General features: G+C 61.2%; 1 protein-coding gene across 1 annotated transcript; it reads right to left on the reverse strand.

Annotated features, from left to right (window-relative positions):
- Window positions 1–458: 458 nt before the first annotated feature.
- Window positions 459–4,025, reverse strand: ELF3 (E74 like ETS transcription factor 3). The gene is made up of 8 exons (XM_054176280.1): window positions 3,855–4,025; window positions 3,106–3,327; window positions 2,801–2,887; window positions 2,588–2,707; window positions 2,295–2,384; window positions 1,571–1,687; window positions 1,220–1,415; window positions 459–1,094 (listed from the first exon to the last, which is right to left on the reverse strand). The coding sequence occupies exons 1-8, from the start codon at window positions 4,015–4,017 to the stop codon at window positions 977–979; spliced, it is 1,113 nt and encodes a 370-aa protein (XP_054032255.1). The 5' UTR covers window positions 4,018–4,025; the 3' UTR covers window positions 459–976.
- Window positions 4,026–11,088: the final 7,063 nt, after the last annotated feature.

Here is an 11,088-nt window from a genome sequence, read left to right on the forward strand (position 1 = left end):
GGAACATGAGTCTGGTCCCCATGTCTTTAAGAAAAACAAATTGACATGACAGGGAGGTACAAAAAACCCAACCAAGCAACCATTTATTCCTTTTATGCTCCCATTTTGAAAAGAAGGAACCCACAGGCACCTGCTAGGTGCCTGGATGGGCTGGCATCCTCCTCCTGTGGCTGGCACAGAGCCAGTCTGTACCCCTGGGACATTGCTTCAGTCCAGCTGAGCATCACCACCTGCTACAAGACTCTTGTGTGCCCCACAAAGCATAGCTCACACAGCAACATCTTGCTCGTGAAAAAATAGATCTGTACATTCATTCTGCCTTTTTTTTCTGGTCTTACATAAATTAGAAGCTGCTTTTGGGGGCAGGGCCTGTCTGCAGACACAGAAGTGCCATGTGGCCCTGCTGTCCTCAGTCCTCTCCCCTCTGAGTGCTCTACAGGGCCAAGAGAATATCCACCATGTTCCCATCTTCTCCCAGTAGCTGCCACACTGGGAAGCTGCTGCACAGGGAGGGCCTCACCCGTCCCACATGGAGAGAACAGGATGGGGCTGCCTTCAGCAGGGCACAAGCAGTGATGGGGGAGGACCCCACAGCTGGGACAAGTCTGTCTGGTCAGAGGTGGCAGGGTGGTGCTGCCCCTCTGCCCAGGTGGGTGACAACAGGAGACGTGCTGGGCTCTCACTGTGCTGCCAGCTGCCACTTGAACTTCTCTTCCCGTTTGTGTTTGTCCAGGCTTGGAAGCAGCCAAAGTCCCCGTGGCTGCCACTGGAGGTGCAAATCGAGCCAGGGAAAGAGCAGCTTGCAGAAACCTACCGGAGCCGAGGCACCACCTCAGTGCCCACGCAAGGGGCAGAGTCCCACAGCCTGCACAGGGCAGCAGCCTCCAGGCACAGCTGCAGGCAAAGCTCCCTGCCAGGAAGCCTGTCTCAGGGCTGGCCCTGAGGGGCCTGTCGGCCCCCAGCTCATCCCAGACTCCTACAGATCCTTCCTGCTGAGAACCTCCTCCTCCTTCCAGCCGCTGGAGTTCTTCCCGAACTTGTAGACCAGCCGCCGGCCGTCGACCCTCTCCAGGATCTCTCTCTTGTAGTAATACCTGCGGCAGAGGGAGGTGGAACCGGGGCTCTGCCTGCAGCCTGCCAGGGAGCGGCTGCAGGGCGCGGAAGGGTCTGGCCCGGCGCTGGGGGCTGCTCCCAGCCCGGGGCAGGGCAGGGCACTCACCGCATGGCCCGGCTCAGCTTCTCATAGGTCATGCTGCTGTTCTTCTTCTTCTGGCCCCAGAGCTGCGCCACCGCCTCCGAGCGCAGGAACTTGAAGACGCCCTCCCGCCGGTCCTCCCACTTCATCAGCCCCTCGTTCAGCTCGGGGTGGATCAGGATGTCCCGGATGAACTCCCACAGGTGGGTACCTCTTGGGGCTGGAAGAGGACAGTGAGTTTGTATAGCTTCCCTGCTTTCTGGATCTCCCTGAATCCCCCTGCCCAAGGTCATGGCCAGCAGATGTGGCCTGTCCTGCCCCTTGCCCAGCAGGGAGCCCCGCAGTAGGCAGCTAGCAGGCTGCAGGCTCACGTACAGTGCTTGCTCTTCCTGCTCTCCAGGCAGTCTCTGCTCTCCTTGCTGAGCTTTCGGGGCCGGCCCCGTTTCCGCTTGCCGTGTTTGCTGTCCCCTTTCTTGCTCCCTGCAAAGTCATCTGTGTGCAGACAAGGGGACAGGTCACGCTCTGCACAGCCTGCTGCTGCATCTCTGCCCTCCCCAGGCACAGAGATGCCCTCCTCAAGAGCCAGAGCACAGAAGGGAGGTAGTGGGGGCACTGGGAGAGAGCAGAGGCTGCAGGCACAGGCACCCGAGAACCATCCCCTGCAGGTCAGGTCTGCCCATTCTGTCCAGCCTCATGCCACCCTCATCTGTGCCACCATGCCTAGGGCAGTGTGCTCATCCTTCACCTGACCCTGCTGCTTCCAAGCATCCCTAATGTCCCCAGGATCATCTCCAGCTGAGATCAATACTGAACAATTTTCAGTGCCCAGGATCTCTGACTGTCACCCTCACTCAGCTGCCACCACCCACCCCTTCCCCCCAAGCTCACTGCAGCCCAGGCTACCCCAGCCCTGTCCCAGAGCCTGCACCATGACCATGCTCAACAGAGGAAAACTGACCCCTGGTGCACAGAACCCAGCCCCTGCCTCTTTCCCAGCGTGGGGATGGGTGTTCGGATGTTGTCCCTAAATTGCTGCCAGATGCAATGTGCTCTGCAGCAAGCCCTCCCCTCCCAGCTCCTGCCTGGAGCCAAAACTCACTGTCAGAGAAGAGCTTTGCTTCCATGGGGTCGAGGTCAAGGTCACTTCCACCGGAGTCCTGGGAGTTGGGACTGTGCAACATCACAGGTCCTGGAGGCAAAGGAACAGGGCTCAGGCCACCAAATGCTGGCATTCTAAGATGCTTCCCACTGGATTCCCCCCTGGCCCCCAGACTCAGGTCACTGCAGGCAGCCTGTAAGGCCCAAACCCGCCCCTGATGGTGGGGCAGCTCTCCACTGATCTTCCAGCTCAGCACAAAGCAAAGGGAGTTTTCCACAGGGCAAAACACTGACCTGAGACATCAGAGCTGCCTGGGGACATGGCATCAGGGAAGCAGGTGATGTCTGTGGGCAGGAAAGGGGTTGTGGGCTTCATGTCCTCCAGGGATTCCTTGGCACAGGGATTCCCCAGCTCTGGAAGGGTCAGAGAAGGGCAGAAGGGGTTGGCTGTGCCTGCACCACCTCATGGTCACTAAGGAAAAGGCTTGGTCAGGGCCCCTCTCTTACCCAGGTGGCTGGAGTCTAGGAAGGGCTGTTGGGAAGTCACATCCTCTTTTTCCAGCAGGTCAATAATCCAGTTCAGCTCATCAGAGGCTGCAGAGGTGAGGGGACTGAGATTAGTGATGGTTATTTGCTACAGGGAGGAATGCTGCTTACTGTGAACTGAGCTCAGCCCTGCCTGGGCTCTGCCCTGTGCCCCCACACCCCCCGCGCAGTCTCCCTGGTGCTGCCTCCCACAGGCACTCCTCGGGCTGGCAGGAGGTGGTCTCAGGCTCATGGCCTGGGGACAAAGGGGCCACTGGGCCACTCACTGATCTCGTGCAGGCGGTCGTAGAGCTCGTCCCCCAGGGGCCCGAAGATGAGGCGCATCTGGTCGCGGGAGCAGCGGCAGAGCGCGTGCCCGTCCATGTTGCAGCAGGAGAAGTCGATGGAGCTGGCATCGTACTTGTTCTTCTCCACGTGGTAGCTGATCCACTCCAGCACTTGCACCTTGCTCCAGAAGTATGGGAGCTCACTGAACCACTCTGGCTTGTCTGCGAGGATGGAGAGCGAGGCTCAGGGGCAGGGCAGCCATGCCTGCACCGAGTGCCATGCACAGGCTGCCAGCTGCAGCTGGGTACCGGGTCTGGTCTCCTGGCTGTCACACAGGGCACAGTGGGACTAACACACAGCCTTGTGGGACTAGCAAGTACTTAACTCCTGCTCCCTAGTCACTGGTCTTGCTCGGCCCTGCTTTTGTCATGGGGGACAGCAACAACCTGACCCTCCTCAGCCCTTTGGCTGGTTTCAGTGCTGTGTGTCCCATTTGTGCTGGGACCTGCCCTGTTCTGCTGCCCTTGCCACCCCCAGGACCATCCTATGACAGTCCCACCAGTGGAGTGGGACCCTCAGCACCAGGGCTGTACTTCTTAACTGCTCTCCTGGTAAGCCCTGGCAGCCCATCCCTTGGGATGTGCTGGGGATGGAGGACCTTGCAGTGCTCTTCCAGGTCAGCTGCACTGCCCTGCTGCTGACCTGCACACCTCCTTCCCTGCGCAGCCACCACCACTTCCTGCCCTACCTGTGCTCTGTGCCAGAGGCTGGCTGGTGGGGAGGCTCAACCCCAGGGTACTGTCATCTCCAAGGTGTCCCAGCACGTCCAGGGTGGGCTGCACCTCATCTGGCTGGTACATGGCGCTGATGTAGTTGGAGAAGACGTTGCTGATCTCGCAGGATCCTGCCATCGAGCTCTGTGCCGAGAGGGACAGTGAGCTGCGGCCCCAGAAGGGCGAGGGGGACCCAGGCTCGCAGCTGTCCCGGGGCTAGGCTGGGTGAGGCTGAGCTCTCCCTCCCTCCACCCTTCGTCACCTCTCAGGTCACTTGTGCAGAAACACCGCCCAGCGCCGGCCAGGGCAGGGGCCTGACTCACCACCAGCCTGGGGCTGGGAGCAAAAGAGGCTGAGCCAAAGCAAAGCAGGGACACAGCATCCCCATGCTTGGGGCTGTCCCTAGCTGGCCTCAGCAGCACAAAAGGACAGCACGCAGGTGGTTCGCAGGGTCTGGTGTGGCAGAGCCCTTCCGCGGGGATGGGCACGGTAGGGCACGCAGCCGCCCAGCACCCCCAACCCCATAGCACAACAGTGCTGGGACGGGACCAGCCTCCTGCCCACCGCCCACTCCCGTCCCCAGTGCTGGCATCTCCAAGTCCTCTCAACCAGTCGCAAGAAGTACATCCCAGCAACAGCAGCCAGCAGGGGACCAAGCCCCTGCCCGGCCCTTGTGGAAGAGCTCAATCCTGCTTTGCTTGACAAAACCTGGAGGCCGGTGGAGGCTCCTCCAGAGCTCCGTCGCTGCCCCCCGAAGGCGCAGGCGGCCGCGGCGAGGGCAGGAGGGCAGCAGAGCCCCAGCGCACCTGCGGGCACCGCCGGTACGCACGGAGAGGGCAGCAGAGCAGCCGTCCCGGCCCGGGGGACATCAGCAGAGCCCGGATGGAAAAGCTTTGGTACCTTCTGCGCTGGCAGTCCCAGGAGGGGCAGCTAATCCCGAGGGCAGTGAGGGAGCAGGAGCGTGCCGTGCCCGGCCGCCGGGCACCGCTGCTGTGCCAGGAGGCTGCGCCGATGGGCAGGGCCCTGCCCCTGCCGCCGCTTTTATAGCCCCGGCTGCGTAACGCGAGCCGGCGGCCCGAGGGGAATTCCAGCCCCAAACGTTCAAGCTCCCAGCTCCAGGTGATTTGCATAACGCGAGCCAGCAGGCCCCGGCCCCGCGCTGCCGTGCCGGGAAATCTGGGCTGGCTGTTTAATCATTGCCAGGGCCCCTGCCCGCCGCTGCCCGCCGCTGCCCCGCGGGAGCCTCCCTCGCTCCCGTTTGCCCAGCCCGTGTGCCGGCAGCAGCAGGCTCGCTGGGTGCCCGCTGCCAAGCAAACACAGCCAGCAGGGCCAGAGCGGACCCCGGGGCTGCGGGTCTCCCCCCACCCCCGGGCTCTGCCCGCCGCCAAGGGCCTGGAAACGCTGCTCTGGGCACCCCCTCTGCCATGGGGCACCCCCGGCTCGGGAGGGAGGCGTGGCCCTCGCACCAGGCAGGTGCTGGGTGTCTTGGCCAGGTTTGGAGCACAGGCTTCATCACCCGCTGGCACAGCTTCTCCCAGAGTGGGAGGGCAGAGGCAGTGACCAGTCGGTCTGCATGGGCATGGAGCAGAGCCCAGGCAGGTACCCAAGTACTGCTGCGCTCTCTCTAGGGATTTCCTGCCTGGGGAGGGGTCTGAGACAGGGTGCAGAGCTGTGACAGCACCTTCCCTGCCATTTCACAAGCCCCTGGCACACAGACATTCACCAGGGACACATGCCAAGAGGCAAGGCAGAGTTGTGGGATGCATTTGGTGAATTACCTTCTGGTGCCTCCTGGGCAGGAGTACATAGGACCCTGTCTGGATATGTTCACACTGGGTTTAGCTCTGTGCTGTCAGAGGAGCCCCAGGCCAGTCCAACAGCTTGGCATCTATTTGCCCAGTGCTGCTACTATGGTGAGCCAGCTACATCCGTGCCACACATGGGCTGGCACAAACCCAGGGCAATGTGTGATCAGGGCAGACCCTGGCATCACACAGCCTCCTCTAGGTCCTTGTCATACAACCTGGTTCCTGGCAGCAAACCATCTCATGTGACAAGATGGTGACAAACATGGGTGAACTACCTCAGCCTGTGAGCCAGCAAGGGCAGGGTGGCTGTGTGCCCCATCCCCCTCGTCACGTCACCCTGGCTGCTGTGCCATGCTATGGCCCTGAGGCAGGCAGGGCCAGTGTACCAGCCAGGAGGAACCAGGTCACAATAGCTATCACCTGCCCCAGCCTCATTCCTCTATGGCACAGTCACGAGTGCTGGGTGCTGCCCAGCCCTTTTGATTCCTGGGCACAGCATCCTGCAGTGCACAGAGGTGTCCCCACAGACAGGAGCAGCCTCTGCCACTGCTGCCACAGGGCAAGCCAGGACCACTGGGGAAGCCCAAAGCCCCTGTTCAGCCAGGAGCTGAACCCAGTGTTCCACTGTGCCAAGAGACCTGCCTCCCCAGGCTGGGCTTCCCATGCTTGCAGTTAGAAACCTGTCCCTGGGGAAGCGTTTTCCACCCACAGTCCCTGGAGCAGGGTGGGACATGCCAGCTCTGTGACAAGCCCAGGACCACGGAGCGGGCAGGTGGCACGGAGAAGGGAAATGCTGTGCCCATGTTTAAAAAGAGGACCCTGGAAACTACCAACTGTCAGCCTCAGCTCTGTGCCCAGGAAGGTCATGGATCAAATTCACCTGGGAGCTCTGCTAAGGCCCATGGAGGGCAGGGAGGTGATCTGAGACAGCCAGCATGACTTCACCAAGGGCAGGTCCTGCCTAACCAACCTTGTGCTGTGACATCAGTGGACAAGGGCAGACCAAGAGCTGCCATCCATCTGGACTCCTGTAAAGCCTTAGGCATGGTGCCCACATCCTTCTCTCTGAGCTGGAGTGCTGTGGATTTGATGGGTGGGCTGTGCAGTGGATAAGGAACTGGTTGGATGATCTCATCCAAAGGGTCGTGGTCAATGGCTAAATGTCCAGATGGAGACAGGTGACAAGCAGTGTCCCTCAGGGGTCTATGTTGGCACCAGTGCTGTTCAGTGTCTTCAGTGATAGGGACAGTGAGACTGAGGCATGCTCAGCAAGTCTGCAGATGACACCAAGCTGAGTGGTGCTGTTGATGAGACTGAAGGGCAGGATGGGAGACATCCAGAGGGACCTGGACAGGCTGCAGAGGTGGCTGAGGAGAACTTCATGAGGGTCAATAAAGCAAAGTGCAAGGTCCTGCACCTGGGCCAGGACAGTCCTTGAAATCAACCCAGACTGGGGCATGATGAGATTGAGAGCAGCCCTACAGAGAAGGACTTGGGATGCTGGTGGGGAGAAGCTGGACAGGAGCCAGCAATGGACACTGGCAGCACAGAAGGCCAAGGGCAGCCTGGGCTGCATCCAAAGCAGTGTGGCCAGAGATGGAGATAGGGAATCCTGCCCCTCTGCTCTGTGCTGGGAAGACCTCACCTGCAGGGCTGGGTCCAGCTCTGGGGCTCCCAACACAGGAAGGACCTAGACCTGATGGAGAGGGTCCAGAGGAGGCCACAAAGATGATCAGAGGCTGCAGAACCTCTGCTGTGGGGACCGGCTGAGAGTTGGGGTTGTTCAGCCTGGAGAAGAGAAGGCTCCAGGGAGACCTTGGAGCAGCTTCCAGGACCTGAAGGGGAGATGCAGGCAGGCTGGGGAGGAGCTGTTCATAAGGGCCTGTGGGGATAGGACAAGAGGCAATGGTTTGAAACTGGAGCAGGGCAGGTTTAGGTTGGACATCAGGAGGAAGTTCTGCACAGGAAGGGTGGTGAGACACTGGCACAGGCTGCCCAGGGAGGTGCTTGAGGCCCCATCCCTGGAGACATTCAAGGCCATACTTGGTAGGGCCCTGAGCAACCTAATCCAGTTGTTCCTGCTGACTGCAGGGGGGTTGGACAAGATGACCTTGGAGGGTCCCTTCCAACCTGATACATTCTATGATTCTATGATTTTATTTAGGAGTCTCCAGCCCACCCCCCAAGGCTCTCCCTCACCCCAGGGGATCTGATCAGATGCTTGATGGGGCACACAGCACAGAGAGCATCCCCTTTTCCAGGTCTCCTTTGCCTGCAGACCCACAGCACACCCTGAAGAGAGCCACAGTCAGTCCGTGCACCTGGGCCATACCAGCAATGGCAGAGGTGCCCTCAGTGGGTGACACCCCTAAGTCTGACATCTTGTGAGCCTTCTGGGTCCTCCTGAGGTCCAGCCTGCCCCTTTCCTTCCCCTCATGTTTAGGAACCAGGCTGGCAGACCTGACCAGTCCTCACCAACACCTTGCAGGCTTTGCTGGCCTGGAGCCCTGCCCTTCCTGCCCCCTTTACCTGACCAATGTGTCACAGCCCAAGCCATGGGGAGAAGACCACAGCGCATTCCCTGGAGCTGCTGGGACACTATGCCAGGAGCATGGGGAAGAGAAGCTTCTCCTGGGATGTCCCCATGCCCTCCCCAGAGCCACAGGGCAGCAGTGAGCTGCTGGATGGTGCTCATGGGACCTTCCACTGCCAAAGAGCAGCCACAGCACAGAGAGGCTCAGGGCAACTCCTTGAGCCTGAGGGAAGATGGCAGAAGGCTGCCAGGATCTCATTGCCAGAGCCAGTGGCTCCCAGGGATGTGTTCTTGCTCTTCTGTTGCTGCTGGTCTGAGCTCCCAGGGCACCTTCAGGCATGTGAGGAGCATGGCACAGAGTGCTACCAATCCAGGCTTGGCATCTTGCTGCAGCAAGAAAGAGAATGTCATGAATCTGGCATGAGCTGGTGCCAGGGGAGCCACAACAAAATGTGTCTGTGGTGCAGTCAGTGGCTGGAGCACCAGGCAGTAGAGGGGATGCTGCTGATGTCCATGGTACCCTCACATTTGCCCTCCTAGCACTGTGGTGTGGCCGTAAGCATGGAGGCTTGCAACAGCACAAGCCACAAACCAGGCTAAGGGTGACACAGGACACGGTGCTGGGGACTGGCATGTCTGTGGGCACTGCCAGCCCTCCAGAGACAACCATTAGGGCTGGCCAGCACTGCTCTCAGGGTGAGCACTTCCAGGTGTGTCCTGAGCCCAGGGCTGGAGCCCCTCAGCTCTCACCCTGCAGCAAGGTGTGGGATGCCCCACACAAGAAGTGGGGGCTGTGCCAGGAGGAACTGCACCCAGAGTGGTTGGTGTGGGCACAGACCATGGCTGGCAGTTCCTCACTCAGCTGTTCCATCTGACCAGTTTAACCAGTGATGGGCTGGGAAAGAGAAGTAGGGGTTGCTGGAGCTGAGGCCCTGCTCTGCAGAGCCGGGAGTACAGCTCACTGCCCCTCTCCCCATCTGCAGCACCCGGGGCTGGGGCAGGCTGGGTGCCAGCGGAGCATAGGGTGGCCAGCGTCGGTCAGCTCTGGAAACTCAGCGGGCACCAGACGCTGGCACGGGGGTCAGCCCCCGAAATCTGTATCTCCCATCCCAGCATCTCCAGCCGGGCAGCCCGAGGGCCGCCGTGTGCCCTGCTGCCCCCATCTGTAGCAGCTCTGCCGAGCCCAGCGCCGCGGTCCCGCAGCCAGGGCTGCCACCTGCCGGCTGCCCCCAAGGCCAGCGCTCCCCTCATCCGCCGTGCCGCTAACCCCCCGGCTCCAGCCGGCTGCCCCGAGGGTCGTGCGAGCGGGCCGGGGGCGGACAGGAGCCGCGCAAGCCCTGCCTCACAGCACCTCGCCGTAGTGCCGGGACCCTGTCAGCCCCAGGTCCTGAGCACTTCTCAGAGCGGTGATCACTGCCGCACGCTTCGGGATGCTCTGACTCCCTCCCCTCCTCCTTGCCCTCAGACCAGCAGTGCCAGCACGGCCGAGGCCTTGCTCCTCCACACCAGCCCCCAGCGGAGGCACCGCTGCGGCCTCGCTGGGCACAGGGCAGGGCTGCAGCAGCAGCGCTTTGCCAGCCTGCCCCCAGCCCCTCTGCCAAGCACATCCCGCCGGCATGGGCAGCGCCGGCCATACCCTTCCCCTCCTCAAAGCTCTGCTGCTTCATCTCAGGACATTTTATTCGTGAAGACAAAAAGGCAAGGACCAAACACAGCCATCGAACCCCCCCACGTACGGGGACCCAAATAACTTACACTATGTACAGCAGCACAGCAAGGTACAAAATCTATCTACACAGCTTGGCCTCTGGCAGACCCAGACCGCGGGGCTGGGCTGCACCACCCAGCAGAGGAGCAAAAGCCTTCCCGAGAGCTGGCCTCGGGAAACAGCTCCCAGCAGGAAAAGGCACCGGCGATCGGCGACACTTGTGCGGCGGGGAGGGGACAGAGCTGCGGCCGCCCCAGCCCTGCCGCGGGGCTGGCCCCCGGCTGTGGTCAGTGTGGAGCAGCAGGGAACCAGGGGCAGAGGCAGGGTGGAGGACAGGACAGGATCCCGGGGGCAGGAAGAGGGCGCCGAGTTGTGCTTTTCCGGGGGGCATGGGCCCGGGGTTCCGGGTTGTGCTGGACTCCCTCCTCGTTAGAGCTGGAGCACCATGGGCAGAGTTCAGGGCCAGGAGGCTCATTCCATGCCCAAGAGGGTGAGGGAGGCTCGGGGAGGGAGGCTCTGCAGGGATCCCACCCGGACCCCATCAGCGTGGGACAGTGAAAGAACTGGGATAGGGGCACTGGAGGAGCACCCTGGGGAGCAGGCACTGGTTCTGCAGCACCAAGGCAAGAGGCAGCATCTGAGACCCCAGAACAGCTGTGCTTGAGGTGCTGGGGACAAAGGCCATACCTGGGGAGGACAGGACCGGGGTGCTCCAGCTCCTTGCCACTGGCCAGACTGAGAGAGGTGCTGCCAATGTGTCCTTTTGTACCACAAGAGCTATGGGTGCCAGGGAGGGAGAGTGCCTGGGCTCCCTGGGTGGGCTCACAGTGTTTTGGGAGCCAAGTGGGGCTCCTGAGTCAACTCCACCCGTTTTGTGCAAAGTTCAGCTCTGGGCCACAGCTATGCCCTCAGCAGAGGCTGGAGCTGGCCCCTTGTGTGCTGGAGGGAGAAGACTCATGGAGCAAAAGTCAGGGCCTGGGAACAAAGGCATCAGCCAGAGACTTGAGGAAGGAAAGGACCTCCTGGACTGCAGGTATCACCACACCCAAGGCACCTAAGGGTGAAGCAAAGCAAGGTGCAGGGGGCAAAGACAGCCCCAAGTGTCCCTGCAGAGGGCTCAGGGGGCAGAAGGGACGGCTGCAGTGCTGTGGTGCAAGTCC

This window comes from Dryobates pubescens, chromosome 35, assembly GCF_014839835.1.
Source record: "Dryobates pubescens isolate bDryPub1 chromosome 35, bDryPub1.pri, whole genome shotgun sequence".
NCBI classification, from domain to species: domain Eukaryota; kingdom Metazoa; phylum Chordata; class Aves; order Piciformes; family Picidae; genus Dryobates; species Dryobates pubescens.